Source organism: Chiloscyllium punctatum, chromosome 20 (genome assembly GCF_047496795.1).
Source record: "Chiloscyllium punctatum isolate Juve2018m chromosome 20, sChiPun1.3, whole genome shotgun sequence".
Lineage (NCBI taxonomy): Eukaryota > Metazoa > Chordata > Chondrichthyes > Orectolobiformes > Hemiscylliidae > Chiloscyllium > Chiloscyllium punctatum.
Window position 1 is genome coordinate 55,610,177 of NC_092758.1, and position 23,723 is coordinate 55,633,899.

At 42.2% G+C, this 23,723-nt stretch overlaps 1 protein-coding gene across 2 annotated transcripts in view; it reads left to right on the forward strand.

Annotated features, from left to right (window-relative positions):
- htr4 (5-hydroxytryptamine receptor 4) overlaps positions 1–23,723 on the forward strand; it is a 205,705-nt gene that overhangs the window by 114,146 nt on the left and 67,836 nt on the right. The window contains exon 6 of one of the 2 annotated variants that reach the window (XM_072590949.1): positions 17,067–17,140. The exons of the other annotated variant lie outside the window; for it this stretch is intronic. Coding sequence (XP_072447050.1) covers positions 17,067–17,127 — 61 coding nt within the window. The 3' untranslated portion in view covers positions 17,128–17,140. The remainder of the gene's footprint in view (positions 1–17,066; positions 17,141–23,723) is intronic. 2 annotated transcript variants of the gene reach the window in all.

Sequence of the window (23,723 nt, forward strand, 5' to 3'; positions counted from 1 at the left end):
ACATTTTTGGACTGTGGGAGGAAACCCACGCAGACACAGGGAGAATGTGCAAACTCCACACAGTCAGTTGCCTGAGGCAGGAATTGAATGCGGGTCTCTGGTGCTGTGAGGCAGCAGTGCTAACCACTGTGCTAACCCACCTAGCCTTTATACTATGGGCAATTTAGCATGGCCAATGTACCTACCTGCACATCTCTGGACTGTGGGAGGATAACCACACAGACAAAGGGAGAATATGCAAATTCCACACAGATAGTCACCCAAGGCTGGAGTTGAACCCAGGTCCCTGGTGCTGTGAGGCAGCGGTGCTAACTACTGAGCTACCGTGTCACCCTAAGGCAGAGGATGGAAGGGAAAAGTTACTTAAGCAATAGTTTTTCATGTCTCAGTAAAGTTAAGTTAGTTAAACATAAAGACATTGGCGCGTGTATGAAAATGACTAACATGGGTATTTCACATTCCTTTATTTGCTGTTCTCGTGAAGCTATACATTCATTTAATTGGAATGTGATAGAGTTTCAATTAAAATAACTGAAAAAGAAATGTTATATGAGCACGCTGACTTAAACATTCTATTAGGAACAGATTGCCTGGCTGTAATAAAGTGAGTTGAAATGGTGTGTGGCAGCACTAAGATTCTTAGCATTTCATCTCAAAGCTGCAGGCTTCATAGATGTTTATGTTGCCTGTGAGAATCTTGATTAAAAATAGTTTAGACAGTTACTTCTGAGTTTTTAACAACTTCTGAGTTGTTCACAATTCAGCACAGATTGCGATAATTGAGTAATGGATTCTAGTTCTTATTTGTGCACTTCAGAAAATCACTAATGGAGGTAATGGAATTCTTGCCCACTGATTACAGAATTGGTAATAGCTCGACAACACCTCTTTTGGAGAGACCTGTTGCCTTAAATGTCAATTAGGCATTGACACACTGTATAGTTTCATTTAGCTGGGCAGTGGCAGGAACTCTCCAGGGTCTTGGACCCCAGGGAAAGAATATCCACCAAGTACTCAGTTTATTATTCAGCAACATTACCAGGGAGAGAGTGGCTGCTGTCAGTATTACATCCACCCAAGGCTGATAATCAAGTGGACCTATGTACAGACAACAGGATGAGTGAAGAGGTAGGGCTTGGGTGGCAGGGAGGTATTTTGGGTAAGTAGAGCATGGTGGGAACAGGGTAAGGAGACAGCAGCAAGTATAGAGAGATGTTCTTAGTGGGGTCTCCTCTTCTCCATTGCTCAATACTGCCATCAAGAACTGACAAGGTAGACAAGCAGGAGGCTGGAAGAACACAGGAAGCCAGGCAGCATCAGGAGGTGGAGAAGTCAATGTTTTGGGTGTAACTGACAAGATAAACCCAAGATATCCATAAGCAAACATGCCAGGCTTTGCTTTTTGCTCTTTGTAATGTTCCATCACTCATTGCTGGGTGAAGACCAGCATCGGTGGGATGAGGTCCTGAAATGAACAGTGGAAAGGCCATTCACAGATCTTGCCATCCCTGACTTACTTGGTGCTACGGTGGGGAAGGTGTAAGGGACCCTGCCACCCTCCCACCTTATTAAATGACCATGCCACCAATCTCACCACAGGAGGGAGCATTAAACTCCTCGCATGCTGTAAGAGTTACCTTGCCATCTGCAAAACCTCAGAAAATCTGCTCTAAAATTGGCAACTGCACATCGATGACTGGTGTGGGAATTTAGAAATAAGAAGGTTCTTATTTGAGATTTATTTCAAAACATGTTACTGCCAGAAGTTATATTTTTGAAAAGATGGGTGATGTGTCTTTCTTTGCTGTTGAAATGAACAAGCCACTACTAAAATTTAGGAATCGAGGATTTTGAATTGTGCTATTGTGTTGTTTCAATTTTGATACAAGGCAACAAAGGAGCAACCAAAACACCTGTAAAAGTGAGTGCTTAGTGCTTGCCACATTTTGAGATTTTTATGTTCCCTTTTTCTTCACAGAGAAGGTTCAAGAAAGGAGCAAAGCACAAATGTTATATTTTAAAATATGTGTGTACACTTGTAAAGAAAAGTAAAAAAAATCACAAACAATGGGCTAAACTGCAACAGGTTTATCTGAAACCGCAAGCTTTTGGAGCCCCCACTCCTTCTTCAGACAACTAGTGACAGAGAATACATCAGACACAGAATTTATAGTAAAAGGGTCATACAACTTATGCAAATGTATTGAACAAACCTAGATGGCTGTTAAGTCTTTAATCAGTTAGAATGGAGGTGCAGGTCTTGATTGATTAATATGTAAATCCCTGCCCCAAGATAACTTCAGGTTTTATCAGAATACAGGTCTCACTTTAGGTCTGGCAATGCATTTTAGGTTTGAAACAATGTTACAAATCTGTTTATATCTTATCCTGGAACCAGACAGGTTTTATTTCCAAAGTAAGAATTTATAAAATGCCACATTGACTGACCGTCTACAGATTGTGTACTTTTTGAACAACATGGAATGCACTTACAAATTCAAATCTCCAAATGCAATTTCATCCCATAGATATGTGTGAGTGTGTGTGTGTGTGTGTGTGTGTGGGAGGGTGCGTGTGTGTGGGAAAAAGGGAGAGAGAGAGAGAAAGAGGGAGTGTGTGTGTGTGTGTGTGAGAGAGACCTAAGGTGTCACCTTTATTCAGATAAAGCCTGAGTTATCTTGGGGCAGAGATTTACATATCAATCATTTATAACTTGCATCGCCATTCTAATTAATTAAAGATATGCACCCTCTCACAAGCTTATACCTCATCACACTCACACACATATTTTACCAAGCTTACACACGCACATACCTACACTCTCTCACATGCACTCACACCCACTCACAGACACTCACATATACACATTCACTCTGTCTCTCCTGCACTAACACACATATAAATTTATGGGATGAATCTGTATTTGCAGAGTTATATTTTATTTTGCTCAGAAAATGCATGACCTACAGTCAATTCTTGTAAGATTCTGTAAATCCCACTTTGTAAATAGAACTAGTCTGACCAAGATTGGGACACAGAGAGACTTTAACCTCACACCATTAATGCATTGTCTGAGCTGAGATGACACATTTTGTTAGAAAATCTGAAGTTATCTTGAAAATGAAACTTAAAATTAGTTCTAGGGTTTACATATTAATGAACCAAAACTAGCAAAACCATTCTAAAAGATGAAAGACTTAATCTAAGTTTGTTTAATACATTTCAGCCACATGGCAATCTAACAATTTGCTGTGTCTTATGGTCCTGCTCCACAACCACCTGATGAAGGAGCAGAGCTCTGAAAACTAATGCTTCCAAAAAAATTTGTTGGACTATAACCTGGTGTTATGTCATTTTAACTTTGTCGACCTGAGTCCAACACTGGCACCTCCAAATCATAAAGACTAAATAGCCATCTATGTTCAATGCATTCACATAAGTTGTATGACCCTTTGATCTTTTACTATAAATTTTGTGTCCGATGTATTCTCTCTCACTAGTTGTTTGAAGAAGGAGCGGGGTCTCCAAAAACTTGTGGTTTCAAATAAACCTGTTGGAGTATAACCGTGTGATTTTTGACTTTGTTCACCCCAGTCCAACACCGGTACATCCACATCATTTGAAAACAAATGCACACAATGTCAATGTCTATCAAAACTACATGAATCACATTTGTTTTATGTGCCAGCTCAGAGTCTGACAGAAGGAGAGATATTTATCCTTTTTGACAATAACAGAAGCTATCTTCCTGAAGTCAGAACTTCAGAAAAGGAATAGACATAGGCAGTTTTATTGACGGAACTTTTAATAAATCACTAATGATAGAGAAAATCAGAAGACCAACACCTCTATAGTTGAATACACACCGGTGAAAAGGGCTGACCAGGTAAACAGAGTTGCATTTAGTTCCTGCAGGGCTGCTCTCAGTAATGGACATGGAACCAGGCATTGCAGTCAATTGGAGGAGTGGTAGCCTGTGATCATGAAGAGGATGGTCAATGAATATGCTGGAGGAGAGTGCAGTTGGAAATACCTTCCAGAAGGGGTGATGCTGGTCTTCCTTCAATCTTAAGGCTCACTTGAGCTACCATTGGGAAGACCTCCTGGCTCAACTGAAAGACCTTTCCTCTCCTTGACTGAATTGAGTGTGGATTATGGGGCAACAACCAATATGCACAAAGGTGGCTGTCAGTTTAGTGATGCCTCCCTGAAGTTTCTGCTTGATGGTCAAGTTGGGGAATATGCTTCCCAAGGGATTTCAAGAAGAAAAGCCCTCCACCTGACCAAGGGAGCAGCATATGGAGGCAGCAGGAGAGGTAAGTAGCCATAGACCTGAGCAACACATAAGTGTGCCATGTCACCAATTCCTCTACTCTGACAGAGCGAGCCTTTCTTACTGCACAACAAACTGAGGCTTGTAATTGGCAATGTAGGGTGGGCCCCTAGCTGAGTTCTGTCACTGGGAGGACCAGCATCTGTTACTAGATGATGCATTGACACATCTGGATGACCTTCGCATCCTGCAAGATAAGGCAAATGGAGAGGCATATGGTAACCGCCAGCATGCACGAATGGGAGGAAAAACATGTGAGGGTTTTGTACCTCACTGTGCTTTCTACTTCAGGATTTTCTTTTATCCATTCACAGGATGTGGGAGTTGCTGGCTAGGCAGCCTTAGAGAATTGCCTTAGAGAAGGTGGTGGTGAGATGCCTTTTTGCTATGGATTTTGACACACATGTCAGCCAGACTAGGTGAGAATGGCACGTTTTCCTTCCAGATTCTTCAGTGGGTAAATATTCAGGGTTTGGAAGAGAGGGGATAACATTAGGAGCCCAACTGAGCCTGGGATTCTGGGATTCCCCCAGTGCTCATGTCAGAGGGCAGCACCATTATGCTCAGGTTGAGGTGGTGCTCAGGCCACATGCAACACCAGGACTGGTGATTTCTATTGGTGCCTTTGCACAATGTCACATCATTCCCCTTCCTCCTGCACTACCACAAATGCTATTGTGTTGGTGGGTAAATTGGTCAGTAAATGAGAAGAGCAGACTCATGCTTTGGTGATCAGTTCAAAATTCATCATGGTGACTGGTGGAATTTAAATTATTTCCTCAATACATTCTTGAAATTATAGCTAGTTTCTGTAATGATACAAAAACTCTCATAAACTGTTTCAAAAATCTATCCAGTTCCTAAATGTCCTTTAGTGAAGAAAATCTCTGGTTGCTATCCAATCAGGTCTCCATGCAACTCCAGACTCTCAACAATGTGGCTGACTCTTTATTACTGTCAAGGCAAATTAAGCATAAGCAACAAGAGTTAGTCTTGTTACTAATGCCCAAATTCCTCAATTGAATAAATAAATGTAGGTTGAGGGTCACAAGCTGCGAACACATCACAGGTACGCAGGAGTAGCTGAGAAAAGCTGTGAGAGTTAAGGGCCCTGACAGGTGGAGGATTGTTGGATGTCAGGCCCATGCCCAAGCTGATGACCGTGCCATGGTGTCAGCAGCTGCAGTTATAGCGAATGTTAAAGGTTAGCCCCGCAGAACTGCCAGAGAAACACAACTATTTGCAAGGCCATTTGTATTTTAATGCTTTTGTAAGACACATTGCTAGGACTTGATAGAAATTGATTTCCAATTCAATGGGCAGATAATCTATTGGCAACTTTAAATGCAGGTGATAGTATTTTGGTGTCACAGCCTTCTCACGAGTTGCAGGGACTTAAATAGATCTGGATTCCTGACTATTTTTCAAGATAAAGGACTCTATAACATTGAAGCTGCCAAACAATATCGCGCTATGACGTCAAAATTGCGTCTGACACAAATGACGACTCTGCAGCACTCAGTATCCTTCACCTGTTGGAGATCGTACCAATGGCAGCAGGTCCGTGAAAGGCTAGTGGGGTAGTAGGGTTTGAGTGAGACTTGGAAGTCAGAAAGGCAGCAGTCTGTGTCGAGCTGTGGATCCAGAAATAGACAATCTCCAATAATTTCCCAGTAGTAAATAGGTACCATTGTCTAAACTGCTATAGACCTAAAAGTATTGAGCAGAATGTGAATGGAACAAGCTAGCAGTTAACGTAACCAAGAGACTTTATTACCACTTTAGAAAGATATTTTGATTATTTCTTACTGGGGCTGAGAAGGTAGCGTTGGTTGCAAGGTACTGCTCGCTGAGATTGGTTCCCTAATGCTGATTCCAGGTCCTGAAATTGGATTCAATGTGTAACTAACTCAAAACCTTCCATCTCAGAAAATAAAAGATAAAGATAATGAACTACTTTGATGATTTGTAGTTATTCTGAGTAAAATGTAAGATTATACAGCTTGTTATCTACAGCAACAATCTTCCAATTTTAGAAGGAAGCATAAAGAAAATTAGGGCAAACCCTGAATCTTCGATAAATCAAAAAACAACAATTCTAATTCCTTATTTGATGGAACTGAAATAGAAGAGAAATAAGAACTTGTAAATAAGAAATAAAATAATTCTCAAAAGTGCTCTGGTTCACTACACATTGTCCCTGCATTACTGAATTGTAAAATTAATCACTGTTTTAAAATCCCTCCATGGCCTCACTGCCCTCTCTCTCACTGATTTTCTTTCTCTCCTCCAAACCTATAACCCTCTGAAGTCTCTGTACTCCTTCAACTTTGGATTGTTGTACATCCTCAATTTTCATTCCATGGCTATATCACCAATTGCCTAGACTCGAAGTCCTGAAATTCTCTCCATTAACCTCACTGCCTCTCTACTTCATTCTCTCACTTTGCGACACACCTTAAAATCTACCTCATGTGTTCCAAAGTCTCCTTCATGATCCCACTTAAAACTGAAGGAGCTTTGTCAATGCAAGTTGATTTTGTGCTGAAGAGAAGGAATGCATGATACTCAGGAACAAAATGATAAAAATACAGGGTGAGGATTCTATCATTGGTAGATAATTGGCTTAATTGTAAAATTCTTTATGCACGAAGAACTGCAAAATATGACTGTATAGTGCTAAGGGAATGGTACTGAACATTGACAGCTGAATTGGTCATGCAGAACTTTGAGCAAAATTGAAGCCAGACTCCTCTGTGCTACCTGATATGTCAAAGGCTGTGTGGCAGGCCTGCCAATCTACCAAGAATTTGTGTGCAAGCCATCAATATTCTCCTCTGTGCTGCTCCATTGAATACCTCAAATGAGTCAACTGCAGCAGAACCTGTCTGCAATCTTGCCTCGGTGGACTGACACATGAACTATCCTTTCCCTTTGGTCTACGTGTTGACTTATCTGATCCTGACTCTGTGCTACCTAATAAATTGATTATGATATAAATAAAGGGGGTAGCAATGTGTAAGTCTCCTAAGCTTATAGCTTGTACGAAATCTAAAGACAGAACTGAAGAGGTTGGACAGATATTTGTATTTCGTTTTTGCAGAGAAGTGGGCAAGGACTTGGGGTTGGTATGCTGCAGCAATTGAATCAGCATTACAACCTGCTGCACGTCCCACAGCGATTCACAAGTTTTTAAAGGCACAGGAAACTTTCAACATCCCTCCCTCTCCCACTAGCTAACCTATAAAACTGTTTAAATGAAGCAGAGGTGAATGTGATACAGATGTGTCAAGAGTTTATATGAAACTATTGGTGGCAGTACTGTCTGTATTCTTCAGTATAAAACATTCAGTTTGCATGACTCGTCATCAGTCTTCCCAGGGCCATTGCCAGTTGTGGTGATGGATGGAGAGAAATCATTTTTATTTATAGGCTTTTATAGATGGAATGCATCGTGCGACAGGAGGAATGGGTGAAATGTCAATGTTGAAGGACTGCATATTGTACATGGTGGTCAGTGTTTTCTACTTCTGTGTTCTTCTATCTTCACTTTCTCAGCCATTAAAATGAATGGACAGAAAATTACATTGCATTTTTCCCACAGATCATGCCCCTGAGATATTGTTTTGAAATTATTTTAATTAAAATAAGAAGCAATACGTGCTATTTCCAATGGCACTCCCAGTGATGTTACCCTGTAGTGATTGAACAGAAATTCAACACAACACGTAAATTTATTTCAGCAGTTTATATTTTTTTCCTGTCTTCTGTTCTGCCAACAAGGAGAAAAGTCACAATTTGGATCAGCGCCTGATTTACAGCTTGCGAAAATAATAGTAAAACTGTCCCAAGGGAATTGTTTTCCAAAGGCCCAAGTAGAACGTTTACTTTGTGATATCAAAGCAAATTGGAGATTTATTTCTCAAATGTTATGGTCTTGTTCTTATTTTGCTATCCTTGTTTTATCTTACTGAGAATAACAAAATAACAAGCAACTTTACATTCACAACTTTTGCCAAGCAAACGGCAAGAAACTTGGGGGATTTAATATTCAAATTTCTTAATTCCATTGTGAAAAGGACCAAAAGGTCTGTTTCCATGCTGTACATCTCTATGACTCTATGACTCTATGATAACTAAGTATTTTCCAATCTTTGAGATGTTTCAATCCTTCTTTATGTTTTGCTATTTCACCACTTTTAACACTGATACAATGAATCCGCTGGGGATTGTGGTCACAGTTCTTACTCCCAGAGGTTGCGCCGTTACTAAAGATTTTGTAGTAGCAATGACAGCAAATTTGTTACTATTACTCCTCTGAAACGCAGAGTCCAGATATGCCCAGTAATAACAGGAATCCAGCAGTTCCTGTCCATGATTCTGCTCCATAGGGATACGGTTGAAGTCCACCCAGATAGAAATCAAATATTAAACTGATGAGAACCTGCCCATTTTGTGCAATTAGTCTTGATGTAAAAAAATCTTTGGAAAATGTTGCACTTTTTCATCACTCTTTGTAATAGGTAATTAAAAATTAAATACCTAATTTAACTAATGCAGGTTTTCCCATATCACTGCTACATGTTTAGGAAGTAGAAGGAATTACTACTCCTTCATCATTTGTCCTGGCATATCCCTCTAGCTGATCAGGACATTGGTGAGGCCACTGTAGGAATATTGCGTGCAATTCTGGTCTCCTTCCTATCTGAAAGATTGTGTGAAACTTGAAAGGGTTCAGAAAAGATTTACAAGGATGTTGCCAAGGTTGGAGGATTTAAGCTATAGGGAGAGGTTGCTGGGGCTGATTTTGCTGGAGCGTCGGAAGTTGAAAGGTGGCTTTATAGAGATTTATAAAATCATGAAGGGCATGGATAAAATAAATAGACAAGGTCTTTTCCCTGGGGTGAGAGAGTCCAGAACTAGAGGGCATAGGTTCAGGGTGAGAGAGGAAAGATATAAAAGAGACCTGAGGGGCAATGTTTTCACGCAGAGGGTGGTAAATGTATGGAATGAGCTGCCAGAGGAAGTGGTGGAGGCTGGTACAATTGCAACATTTAAAAGGCATCTGGATGGGTATATGAAGAGGAAGGGTTTGAGGGATATGGGCCAGGTGCTGGCAGCTGGGACTGGATTGGTTTGGAATATCTGGTCGGCATGGACGGGTTGGACCGAAGGGTCTGTTTCCATGCTGTGCATCTTTATGACTATGATCACCTTCTCTGTTTCTACACTGATAACTTACCCCTCCCATCTGTTGTTCTCCCACTAACTACCCATATCCTAGATGTTTGTCAGCCATATTCATCTGAGCTCCTCAATCCCCAATGTTTCTGCTTATTAAGATTTTCAGCTAAGTACTACTTCACTCATTCATCCTTACCATTACTGTCCCAGTGATGTAGCCTCTGTGGCCCAGCTGCCTTTCCCTATTCAGAAATCATACTCACAGTTGCATCCAAACCAGACCCTACATATATTGACATTTATTTGCCATTGTTTTACCTCTTAAATAATTAATCAAAGTCTCTCTATAATTTTATGCTTGCAGCTATCCCATATGTTTTGTTATCAATTTCTGTGACATCAGGAAACTTAGAAAAATGGTTTCCTCTTCTGTTATATATGTCAACTAGAACTGAATAATTATTTTTTGTCTGTCCTTTTGAGGTGAAAATGTTCATTATCTGTGATGCTTGGCAGTGTAGGAATGTTAGGCTTTTTACTAGAGGGTTTGAATGTAGGCAGATGTTCTTCAGGAATCAATGTTAGGTCTCTTCTTGTTAATAATATGTATAAATGGATTAGAGGAAAATGTAGATGGCCCGAATAGATGTTTGCAGATGACAGAAAGATTGGGGGAACTGCAAATAATGAGAGGGATTGCTAGAGGATACAACAGAATATGGATAAGCTGGAAAAGTGGCAGATGGAATTTAATTCCAATGAGATGTGATGCATTTTGCAAGATTGAATGCAGGAGAAAAGTATAAAGTAAATGGCAGAATCCTTAATAACATCCACATACAGATAGATCTAGGCATACAGGTCTGCAGTTCTCTGAAAGTGGCAACACAAATGGTTAAGGTGGTCAAGAAGGCGTATGACTTGCTTGCCCTCACTGATCAGCAAGTCATGTTTCAGGTGTATCAAACTTTAGTTATCCCATACTTGGAAAATGCAGTACCAAGAATGTGGAGATTTTGAAGAACAGACGAGTAAGACAAAAGGTTTTTAGTTTAAAAAGTCATGAGGTGTCGGCACAGTCTTAATGGGCTAAAGGACCTGTTCGTATGTTGTTCTACTCTTTGTTCTACTGCTGTACAAAGCTCTAGTTCTAATTCCTGCAGCATTTTGTAAAAGTTTGGACAAAACACTTTAGAAAGAATAGATTCATCTTGGAAAGAGTCCTGTTGCAATTCATTAGGAAGTTACTAGGGCTCCAAGAAACAAATTATGAGCAGAGATTCCATGAATTAGGTTCATGGATCATGGGCACAGAAGTTTGGAGAAATCCTGGTTCTGCAAAGTCCAGCTTGAAAAATGGCTGGCTGCTTCTCCCATTCTCAATCCAGCTGCATTGGAATATGGGCTAGGAAGCAGGGAAGAATGGAGGAAGCTGTCAGTTCCCAAAGCAGGATGTATGGAAACTCAGCCTGGGTGCTCTGGCATTGTGTTCAATGTTTAAAAATAAAATTCAAAACACAAACCATCTCTCTTGCTCACAGCCACTCAATCTCCAGGCTCCATCCATGTTAATCCATGCTAACTATGCCACTGCACTCACCCATGACCTATTATAAAATCTGTGCCATACTGTGTCCACCATACCTCCTAATACCACTTGTGTACTCTATAATTGTCTAAGCAATCCAAATGGTTCTTGACACCCCTTTTGCAATTGAGCCATCCACCATGGTCCTTCATTCCCCAGTAATTCTCCTGGCAATTTAAAAGCCTTAATCCCAAACCATCCCCATCATCCTTCAGCTCTTCCCTTGCAAACTCACCTATTACTTAACATGGGCATAACCTAAGGTCTGGCAGATGAAATACAATGTAAATAAATGTAAGGCCATCAATTTTGGTAGGAGTAAGAGTAAAAGGATAATTATTTAAATGGTAAAAAGTTGCAGCATGCTGCTGTACAGAGGGACCTGGGTGTCCTTGTGCATGAATCACAGAAGGTTGGTCTGCAAGTACAACAAGTAATTAGGAAGGCAAATGGAATTTTGTCTTTCATTGCTAAAGGGATTGAGTTGAAAAGCAGAAAGGTTATGTTGCAGCTGTACAAGATGCTGGTGAAGCCACATGTGGAGAACTGTGTGCAGTTTTGGTCTCCTTACTTAAGAAAGGATGTACTGGCACTGGAGTGGGTGCAGGGGACGTTCACTAGGTTGATTCCAGAATTGAGGGAATTGGTTTATGAGGAGAGACTGAGTAGACTGGAATTATATTAATTGGAATTCAGAAGATTGAGGGGAGATCTTATAGAAACATATAAAATTAGATAGATAAGATAGAAGTAGAGAGGATGTTTCCATTGGCAGGTGAAGCTAGGACAAGAGGGCATAGCCTCAAGATTAGAGGGAGCAGATTTAGGACTTCTTCACCCTGGGTTGTTAATCTATGAAATTCCCTGCCCAGTGAAGTAGGTTGATGCTACTTCAGTAAATGTTTTTAATGCTAAGGTAGATTTTTTTTAACAATAAAGGAATTAAGGGATACGGTGATAGCAGGGGTAAGTGGATTTGAGTACACAAAAAGATCAGCCATAATCTTATTGAATGGCAGAGCAGGCTCGAAGAGCCAGACGGCCTACCCCTGCTCCAGGTTTGTATGTTCTTATGTTAAGAGGTATCCTGACAGCAATAATGTTATTAGTTTGCTGTCATATTGATGGTACCGCTATTGGAACAAAACATACTTACATTGATACATAAACTCCAAATACTGAAATTGCTTCAGTGAAGTCCTTGAAAAGAAAACCAGCTTACTTGTTCAATGATTTATGGAAACAAATATTTCACTTCAGTGCATAACCTCTTATGTCGATTTTTTAAAATATTTTTTTATCAACAAATTCAGTCATTTTAATGAGATGCATCTAGAGCAGTAGGAACTTGAAACCAGACTTTCAGCTCCAGAGTTAGGAATGTAACCCCTGTGCCACAAGACCCTCTCCTGCCACCATTTGAACAGGCAGTCTGAAATGCTCAATTGTTTTCTTAATTCCACATTTTAGTTTGGGCTGTTCCTTGAGAACTTCGCCATCCCGATATTTTTATGAACTTGGAGATGTTAAGGACCGCAGATGCTGGAGAGTAAGAGTCGATAAAGTGTGAACTGAGAAAGCACAGCAGATCGAGCAGCATCAGAGGAGCAGGAGAGTCAATGTTTCAGACAGGGCCCTTCATCAAGACTGCCTGCTTATGTCCAAGAATGCCTTTTCATCAACCCAAAGAGTGGCTTGCCTCTACCAAAGCTATCTATCTAGGATCAGATACAAAGAGGGAGAAATATAAAATTTTCTTCCTGCCCTTACTCCTCATGCCCAGTTCACTCCCGTCACCTCACACATGCCTCATGTCCTATGCATATACTCTAATGTGCTTTACCTATCTCTGTTGTCCCATATTCACCAATGCCATTTTTTTGCCTACTCCACCCAACTGACACTGACCCAGCTAGCGCATAGCCACCTCCTAGAGTAAGCAGAACCCCAGGCACTCCTGTTTATATCTGTCAGCCAGGACTCCCTGATTGGACCAAGATAACTGCTCCAATCGTATTCTGTGCAGTCCACTGATAGCCCCCAATCCCATTCTTGTGAAATGAGCAATCGTGGATTCAGGAACAGGGTGAGGAATTGTGATATCTTCTGGCACCTTCATCGCAATTCAATCCCTTCCAGTCATTACAGAAATCTGGGCTGAGGTTTGTATTCTCTGGATTATATGAGTTTAAAGGATATTTTAATGAGGATTCTAAATTTTGAAGGGAGTCATAAGGAAAAAAAGTAAATGTTTTTTTCTGCTGGTGAGGCAGGTCATTCAGGATAAAAGTTATGGAGAAACTTGTTTATGAAGAATGTGAAAGTGTACAATCTCTCTCACAACACGCTATGTTAATAGTTTTCAATGTGAGATTGATTGCTTAAGGTAATCAGGAGTATTAAGAGATTATGGAACCAAAGTGGGTATAATAGAGTTTGGCTACAGATCAGTCATGATCTCATTGAATAAAATAGGCTCCAGGTCATTGATGTCCTTCTCCTGTTCCTCTGTATTCCTTGAATTTTAGGTACATTTATTGTGAGGTGGAAATTTGGAGATATAGTTAGTAAGTTTGCAGGTGACACCGAAATTGGAGGTGTAGTGGACATGCGAAGAAGGGTATCTCAGAGTACAATGGGATTTTGATCAGATAGGCCAATGGGCCAAGAAGTGGCATGTAGTGTTTAATTTCGATAAATGCGAAGGGCTGCATTTTGGAAAGACAAATCAGAACAGGACTTCTATACTTAATGGTAAGGTCCTGTGGAGTGTTGCTGAACAAAGAGACCTTGGAGTGCAGGTTCATTGTTCCTAGGAAGTGGCATCACAGACAAATGGGATAGTGAAGGCGGCGTTTGGTGTGCTTTCTTTTATTGGTCAGAGTATTGAGTACAGGAGATGGGAGGTCATGCTGCAGCTGTACAAGACATTGGTAGGCCACTGTTAGAACATTGCGTGCAATTCTGGTCTCCCTCCTATCGGAAAGATGTTGCGAAACTTGAAAGGGTTCAGAAAAGATTTATAAAGATGTTGCCAGGATTGGAGAATTTGACCTATAGGGAGAGGCTGAATAGTCTGAGGCTGTTTTCCCTGGAGTGTTGGAGGCTGAGGGGTGACCTCATAGAGGTTTATAAAATTATGAGGGGCATAGGTAGGGGAGACCAGAATTAGAGGGCATAGGTTTAGGGGGAAAGGGGAAAGATTTAAAAGGGACTTAATGGGCAACTTTTTCATGCAGAGGGTGGTGCGTGTATGGAATGAACTGCCAGAGCTGATGGAGGATGGTACAATTATAACATTTAAAAGGCATCTGGATAGGCATCTGAACAAGAAGGGTTTAGAGTGATATGGGCCAAGTGCTGGCAAATAGGACTACATTAATTTTGGATATCTGGTCGGCGTGGACGAGTTGAACTGAAAGGTCTGTTTCTGTACTGTACATCTCTATGACTTCAATGTATGTGGATATGAAGGAAAGTAGTTGTGAAGGACATGAGTAAACATGCCAAAAATATTAGTAGGGAGTAAAAATTAAATTATAATTGCATAGGTACATAAATGATGTGACCCCTGTAAGAGCCAAAGTGTAATCCACAGAATACAGAATAATTATCCTGTCAATATCCACATTGTTATTATATTTAAAAGCAACATTTGCGTATCACTGAAAGTAATAGCATTAAACAGATAATGGTTGTCAGCGTGTGAAATAGTTCATCTTTAAAAAGGGACATTCATTATCCTACATAGTTGTAGGTCTATTTTGCACAAATCCATTGACACACTATAATGCATGCATTTTAATTCATGTACTCTCTTGCTGAAACTATCCAACAGAGAAAAGAAATAGTAGCCACCTAAATTCTTCCAGAAATCTCACCATTGCTCCTCTGCAAAACAACAGAAGGACAGGATATAGCATGGATACAGTCAGGGGTCATGTTGAGACAAACGTGGAAGGGAGAAGCACGTATGCCTGGAGGGCAGAGTATACATAATCTAGTTAGGGCACAAAAGACCACATCAAAGTTGATAGTGCTTGTTTTAATGTAGAGTCTTGTGAGTAAGAAAAGAGGAGGCTGAAAGGGAACATAATTGAAGTAAATAAAATTGTGTGGCATAATTATTTTTATAGAATCCTCACAGTGTGGAAACAGACCATTCAGGTCAACAAGTCCACACTAATCCTCCGAAGCGCATCCCACCCAGACCTATCCCATTCCAGTAACCCTGTATTTCCCATGGCTAACGTACCTAACCTACACATCCCTGGACACTATGGCCAAGTTAACATAACCAATCCACTTAATGTGGACTGTCGAGGAAATCAGTGCACCTGGCAGAAACCCACACAGACACGGGGAGAATGTGCAAACTCCACACAGACAGAAACCCAAGGCTGGGATCAAATCAGGTCCCCAGTGATGTGAGGCAGCAGTGCTAACCAATGAGCAGCCGTGCCTATACGAAGGTGCCTTGCCCGTGAGAAGATGGATCAATAACCAGGAACAGAGTTTTAAGGTAAGGGGCAGGAGATTTAAAGGGGATTTAAAGAAGAATATTTTTTCACCCGGATGATGATTGGTATCTGGAACTCACTGCCTGAAAGGATGATAGAGACAGGAACCATTACAACACTTAATATTCAGATGAACACTCAAAAGGCTATAGCACTCAAGACCACATTCCAAGTGCTAAAAAATGGGACATAATAGGTAAGTGTTTGAGATGTGTTGAAGAGCTTCTTTCAATGCTGTAAAACTCTATGACAGTCTGCATTCCACTGTGAATCAGAGTGCATAAAATGAATGTAACCAGAGCTTGCTGGCTCATGATAATCACAGTGGAAGAGTAGCTTACAGCCACTCACTGTCAAGGTTCAAATGAATGAGGTACCAGCCAATGTGCTGAGAACCAACAGGTTCCTGAAAGCAGCCTTCAGTAACCAAGAGGGGAGAAGATAAAATTGAATCCTGCTTAAAAACTGGAAACTGAGTGCTAAATTCTGGATGTGACATACTGCTCATAACCCAGAAGAAAATGACTGATGTTCAATAAGACTGCCCCATAACAAAAACATACCGTGGGCTGTGTTAAGGTGCTGTCAGTCTGACTTCCATTCCTCAGTGGAAGCAAATCCCACCTCAAGGCCTTCCAGCTAATTTGATTGAATCTGCAGTGCTACAATCTCAGCAGTGTCAGAACACAATTGTGGGTGCTGCTGGGACTCAGAGGAGACCCACAAAATGTAGGACCATTACTAGTCAGTTGTATCCTGAACCTTTTGGGTGGGTAAATATGGGGAAACCCAGAGAAGGGGCAAGGGGATGGAGGTTCATTGTCTTTTTTTGGTGGCCAAGCAGCAAGTGACAAAGTGGATGATAAGGTCTGGAGGGGGGAACAAAGTGGTTCCTCTGATGTGCACAGGGGACACCACAAAGGACATAGCAGCCCTTCCTTCCCACTTTGTTACCATCTGGGCTGTCTTCCAATTCCAACCAGTCTGCCCACGTCAACAATATTATGGTGTAGGCAGGGTAATGATTGAGTCACTTGGCATATTAATGAGCCTAATTATCTGTTCATTTCTCTTTTAAAACTGATGGGTGGGCAGTCCAGCTGTTTTATAGTGATTGGATTGGAAGTGGATGGGAAAATGGTGGTCAACTGCCCAATATAATTTACATTCATCACCACCCCAAGGGCTGGGGAAGTAAATCTAGTCACACCGCTAAGATTCAGTTTTATATCGATAAATTATTAGTGTGTGTACTTTGCATTAAAACCCTAGTAACCAACCAGCAAATAATAATTATCTTTCTCTACTGTATTTCTTAGTTTAATTCAATGCAGTCACATGTTTGAAATCTTTATCTTATTCCCTATCTATTAACTATCTTTTAACTTTTATCTTTTTCTATGTCCAACAATCTGCAACCTTTCCTGCTTGAACTTTGAAGTGGCTGTTCTGCAGTCTCCAAGCTGTTGCTGCAGTTCTGTAATAGCCCTGAACCTGTGTAGATCTAACCAAAACGTAAGTGATGTTGGCTTTTTATATCTCTCATCTATTGACAGTTTAGTTCAGGTGTAAGAACCTTGAAAAGAACTATTCCCTTGCAAGTTTCAAAAACTTGGTATTTTATATCTATCTTATTTTGAAACTTATTTTACTAAAACTGAAAGAAAAATACAACAGCAGAGAAGAACATTGTCTGGTTAGGCATTTTAACCTTTTAAGTCATTGACTCAAATTAGTTACGTCTGCAATGTTTATCGTATGAGAAGGTTTATTTTAGGGTCAGTATGGGCATAAATCTCAGGTGTCCACACCATTGAAATCTAGCTCCCTTTTGCCATTGCTGCCATGCCACCAAATATTTTTAGATCATAGGTAGCCCCACAAGTGTGGAAGCAGGTGGCACGGTGCCTCAGTGGTTAGCACTGCTGCCTCACAGCACCAGGGACCTGGATTCAATTCCAGCCTCGGATGATTGTTTGTGTAGAGCTTGCACACTCTCCCCATGTCTGCATGGGTTTCCTCCCACAGTCCGAAGATGTGCGGGTCAGGTGAATTGGTCATGCTAAATTGCCCATAGTGTTAGGTGTGTTAGTCAGAGGGAAATGGGTCTGGGTGGGTTACTCTCCGGAGGGTTGGTGTGGATTTGTTGGGCCAAAGTTCCTGTTTCCACACTCTAGGGAATCTAATCAGGCCATTCAGCTCATGGAGCCCACACCAACCTATAAGAGTTGGATAGAGCTCTTAAGGATAGTGAAATCAAGGGTTATGGGGATAAGGCAGGAACAGGGTACTGATTGAGGATGATCAGCCATGATCATAATGAATGGTGGTGCTGGCTCGAAGGGCAGCACCTATTGTCTATTAGGTAAAAACAATGACTGCAGATGCTGGAGACCAGATTCTGGATTAGTGGTGCTGAAAGAGCACAGCAGTTCAGGCAGCATCCAAGGAGCAGTAAAATCGACGTTTCAGGCAAAAGCCCTTCATCAGGAATAAAGGCAGAGAGCCTGAAGGGTGGAGCAATAAGCTAGAGGAGGGTGGGGGTGGGGAGAAAGTAGCATAGAGTACAATAAGTGAGTGGGGGAGGGGATGAAGGTGATAGGTCAAGGAGGAGGGTGGAGTGGATAGGTGGAAAAGAAGATAGGCAGGTAGGATAAGTTATGGGGATAGTCCTGAACTGGAAGTTTGGAACTAGGGTGAGGTGGGGGAAGGGGAAATGAGGAAATTGTTGAAGTCCACATTGGTGCCCTGGAGTTGAAATGTTCTGAGGCGGAAGATGAAGCATTCTTCCTCCAGGCGTCTGGTGGTGAGGGAGCGGCGGTGAAGGAGGCCCAGGACCTTCATGTTCTCGGTAGAGTGGGAGGGAGAGTTGAAATGTTGGGCCAGAGGGCGGTGTGGTTGATTGGTGCGGGTGTCCCGGAGATGTTCCCTAAAGTGCTCTGCTAGGAAGTGTCCAGTCTTCCCAATGTAGAGGAGACCGCATCGGGAGCAACGGATACAATAAATGATACTGGATGTGCAGGTAAAACTTTGATGGATGTGGAAGGCTCCTTTAGGGCCTTGGATAGAGGTGAGGGAGGAGGTGTGGGCTCAGGTATTGCAATTCCTGCGGTGGCAGGTGAAGGTGCCAGGGTAGGAGGGTGGGTTATAGGGGGGCGTGGATCTGACCAGGTAGTCATGGAGGGAATGGTCTTTGCGGAAGGCAGAAAGGGGTGGGGAGGGAAATATATCCCTGGTGGTGGGGTCTTTTTGGAGGTGGCAGAAATGTCGGCGGATGATTTGGTTTATGCGAAGGTTGGTAGGGTGGAAGGTGAGCACCAGGGGCGTTCTGTCCTTGTTACGGTTGGAGGGGTGGGGTCTGAGGGTGGAGGTGCAGGATGTGGACGAGATGCGTTGGAGGGCATCTTTAACCATGTGGGAAGGGAAATTGCGGTCTCTAAAGAAGGAGGCCATCTGGTGTATTCTGTGGTGGAACTGGTCCTCCTGGGAGCAGATACGGCAGAGGTGGAGGAATTGGGAATACGGGATGGCATTTTTGCAAGAGATAGGGTGGGAAGAGGTGGAATCCAGGTAGCTATGGGAGTCAGTGGGTTTGTAAAAAATGTCAGTGTCAAGTCGGTCGTCACTAATGGAGATGGAGAGGTCCAGGAAGGGGAGCGAGGTGTCAGAGATGGTCCAGGTAAATTTAAGATCAGGGTGGAATGTGTTGGTGAAGTTGATGAATTGCTAAACCTCCTCGCAGGAGCACGAGGTGGCACCAATGCAGTCATCAATGTAGCGGAGGAAGAGGTAGAGAGTGGTGCCGGTGTAATTACGGAAGATCAACTGTTCTATGTAGCCAACAAAGAGACAGGCATAGCTGGGGCCCATACGTGTGCCCATGGCCACCCCTTTGGTCTGGAGAAAGTGGGAGGATTCGAAGGAGAAATTGTTAAGGATGAGGACCAGTTCGGCCAAACGAATGAGAGTGTTGGTGGAAGGGTACTGTTGGAGACGTCGGGACAGGATAAAACTGAGGGCTTGGAAGCCCTGGTCATGGCGATGGAGGTGTAGAGGGATTGGATATCCATGGTGAAGATGAGGCTTTGGGGCCGGGGAAATGGAAGTCTTGGAGGGGGTGGAGGGAGTGGGTGGTGTCTCAAACATATGTGGAGTTCCTGGACTAGGGCGGATAGGACAGTGTCGAGGTAGGTAGAAATGAGTTCAGTGGGGCAGGAGCATGCTGAGACAATGGGTGAGCCAGTGTGGTCAGGCTTGTGGATCTTGGGAAGGAGGTAGAACCGGGCAGTGCGGGGCTTCCGGACTATGATGTTGGAAGCTGTGGGTGGGAGATCTCCTGAGGTGATGAGGTTCTGTATGGTCTGGGAGATGCTGGTTTGGTGATGGGGTGTAGGGTCATGGTCGAGGGGGCGGTAGGAAGAGGTGTCCTCGAGTTGGCGTCTGGCTTCAGCGGTGTAGAGGTCAATGTGCCAGACAACCACTGTGCCCCCTTTATCTGTTGGCTTGATGGTGAGTTCGGGATTGGAGCAGAGGGATTGTGAGAGTGAGACCTATTGTCTATTGTCTATTGTCTATGACATGGTCTACATGACTGAGAAAAGTGCCGACAGAGGAGTACCAAGTGAGCTGGAAACTTTATTAGAGTGTAATTCTGACATCTCATAGCCCGACCAGCTGATATGTCAAAAAATGTATAATTTGGGATACAAATTTAGACAGCAAATTTGCACCCCACTTCCAAAGAGCAAGCAATGACATGGCCCTATGCTGATCAGTCTTTAAAGGACAAACTCCCAACTTGCAGGTGAGGTAATTTAAGAAATTCTGCAATCATAAAATGTCCAAAAGTACTGAAGTCTTTGTAGTTATTGTCGTGACATCCAAATTTGTCAGAAAGTATTGCTGCAACTGCAGCTCAAGTTCGACTGTTAAAAAGTCAGCTGCAGTGTTTGGGCCAGCAGCAATCTTTGGGTTTCTGAATTAAGCCAGAATCAGAATGAGATGTTTGAAAGAGTTAGGGAGTAAAAGATCCAATCAATGTTAAGTTCACCATGACATATAGCAGAACGTACCTGCCATTGCTGAATTGCTGGAGATGTGTGGAATTCAGGAAGAGGTGGTGATCCAGAAAGTAGTTAGAATTTGTAACTTATAACTGCATGAAGTAATTGAGGTGATCAACACACATGGATTTAAGGATAAACATTGCAAACATTGAGTGTAAAAGAAATGGAAAGTGCATGGTGTAATGAATAAGGGCGTCTGAATTCAGTTTGCAATGGGAGAGTGATGTTGCATAGTGGTAATGTCACGAGGCTAGTATTCCTGCATCTGATATTCTGCAGACCTGGGTACAAAACCAGATGGTGGAATTCACATTCAATGCAAAAGATGGAATTTAAACAGCATGCCTTGCATTGAGGAAGTAAAAGACCAATGTGGTAGGATTCAAGGAACAGCATGTATAATGAAACTGCTGAAAGGTTCTATATTGTAATCCCTATCATTTTTTTAAAAAAAAAATCACTCATGAGACATGGAGGGTGCAGGCTGGACCGACATTTTTTGTCCATCCCTCGTTGCCCTTGAGAAGGTGGTGGTGAGCTGCCTTCTTGAACTGCTACTGAGGGTAGATGCAAAATGCTGTTAGGGAAGGAATTCCATGATGCTTAGAGTTTTGCTGTAGGACTGCAAGTTGTTGAATGGAGTTTTATGGAGACTGAGCCCTGGGAATGGAATGGCAGATAAGGCAGTCAATAACATCAGATCCCATGGTGACCATACTTACCTCACAACTGCTGGTATTTTGCCAGTTGTTTGGGAATCATTTGGTAGTGTACTCACCTTTGTCCAATTAAGACCCTCAAGTTGGCCACATAAAAGCCTCTTTCCAAAGACATGGATATTTTACCAGCAGCCAGAGATGGACACATCTTCTAGTGAAACCTTTTTGATGAATAATCAGGAATCCTTTCAGTTCAGTGCCGAATAGAGGTGGCTCCCACCCCCGACTTATTCCCACTCCTGCCCTGCCAAGGTTGCTACCCCTTACCCAAATCGCTTGGTTACAGAAAACTCTTCGACTTTACGTACAGGTCTGGGAAGGTGGGTTGACTACAGTGGGAATTGCCTGTAGTGCTGGGCAGCCACTGCTATCTATGGTGCTGCTGGTATTAGACAACTGCCAGTCATTTGACCAGTCACTGCAGAACAATGCGTTCAAGTGAGAGTGGAGTAATGTCATCGCATCCATATTTAATTCCAGCTCTGTTACATTGTATCGTTAAACTATCATGTGATTAGATCATAAGTTGCAATTTACAAGTCAAGTACATGAAAGTCCTCTAAGCATATTGATAATTAAAATTAAAAATAACAATCCTCTAAAGATCAGTGTTGCCAGTTTTCTTTTTATACTTTGTAGAAAGCAATCGCATATTGATATACTTGCTGCACCTTATTTTCTGACTATATTTCATTCATTTTGCATACTGATAGTTTAATTGCTTTCCCTGTCAGTAATCTGAAAAATGATGTGGAGGTGCCAGTGTTGGACTGGGGTGGACAAAGTTAAAAATCACGCAATACCAGGTTATAGTCCAACAGATTTATTTGGAAGCACTAGCTATCAGACCACTGCTCCTTCATTAGGACAACCACCTGACGAAGGAGCAGTGCTCCGAAAGCTAGTGCTTCCAAAAAATCTGTCAGACTATAACCTGGTGCTATGTGATTTTTAACTTTGAAAAAAAAACTTGCTTCCTTTTGCTGAATTTTCCAAGCAGGGATAATTAAAAATGAAGCCAGAGCTTACATATTCCTTTCCCACCCCAATCTAGTTTGTGCTTGAGCTTTTAAATATACAAATTGTGGTCCAATGATGTAATCAGTCGTCAATTAACAGGAAGATGTAATGGTAGTTCCCCCTGGTCCAGTTAACTTGTCTGGAACAAGCACAGAGTCTAAATAGACAAGTGCTATACTTTTGTTAAAGTTTTGTCGAGAACATGGACAGCTGGAGTTTTTCTCTATACCCTACAAGAAAACCTTACAGTTCTCTTACCCCTGGCTTCCTCCTCCCACCTTTGTTAGGGAATTGCCTCCTGGAGCATTTATAGCGTGTCAGGTACATTGTCCCAGAGCAAACTAGTCTCCATCAATTTTAGTACCCAAAGCAGCTGTTTCCCACAGACATCCCGGTCATTTTGACCCAGCAGTGAGTAAACAGCATACCGAGGAGGAACAACCATTGCTTTCACTCACAGATAGACATGCTGCTTGCTGTTTTTTATTGATTTGTAGGATGTGGACATTGCTGGCTGGTCCAGCATTTATTATTGCCCATCCCGAGTTGCTCTTGAGAAGGTGGTGGTGAGCTGCCTTCTTGAACCACTGCAGTCCGCCTACTGTGGGTTGACTCCTAATGTCATTTGGAAGGGAATTTCAGGATTTTGACCCAACAACAATGAAAGAATGAAACTGATATGTTTTCAAGTCAAGATAATGAGTGGCTTGGAGGGGAACTTGGAAGGTGGTGGTGCTCCCATGTATCTGCTGCCCTTGTCATTCTCAATTGAAGTGGTCATAGGTTTCGAAGGAAAATCTGAGCATCCTTCAGGAATTTCTGCAGTGTACCTTGTAGATAGTACACAATGTTACTACTGACCATTGGTGGTGGATGGAGGGGCTGCTTTGTCAAAGATGGTCTCAAGCTTCTTGAATGTTTTTGGAGCTGCACCCCTCCAGGCAAGTGGGGAGTATTCTATCACATTCCTGACTTGTGCCTTGTAGATAGTGGATAGACTTAGGGGAATCAAGCTGTGAGTTACTTGACACAGTATTCCTGGTCTCTGACCTGTTTTTATTGCCACTGTGTTTATGTGAGGAATCCAGTGAGTTTCTGGTCAATGGTAATCCCAAGGTTGTTGATAGGATGGGATTCAGTAATGGTGACACCATTGACTGTCAAGGGGCGGGGCAGTGGATAGATTGTCTCTCATTGGTGATGGCCATTGCCTAGCATTTGTGCAGTGCAAATGTTACTTGTCATTTGTCAGGCCTAAGCCTGACTGTTATCCAGATTTTGTTGCGTTTGAAC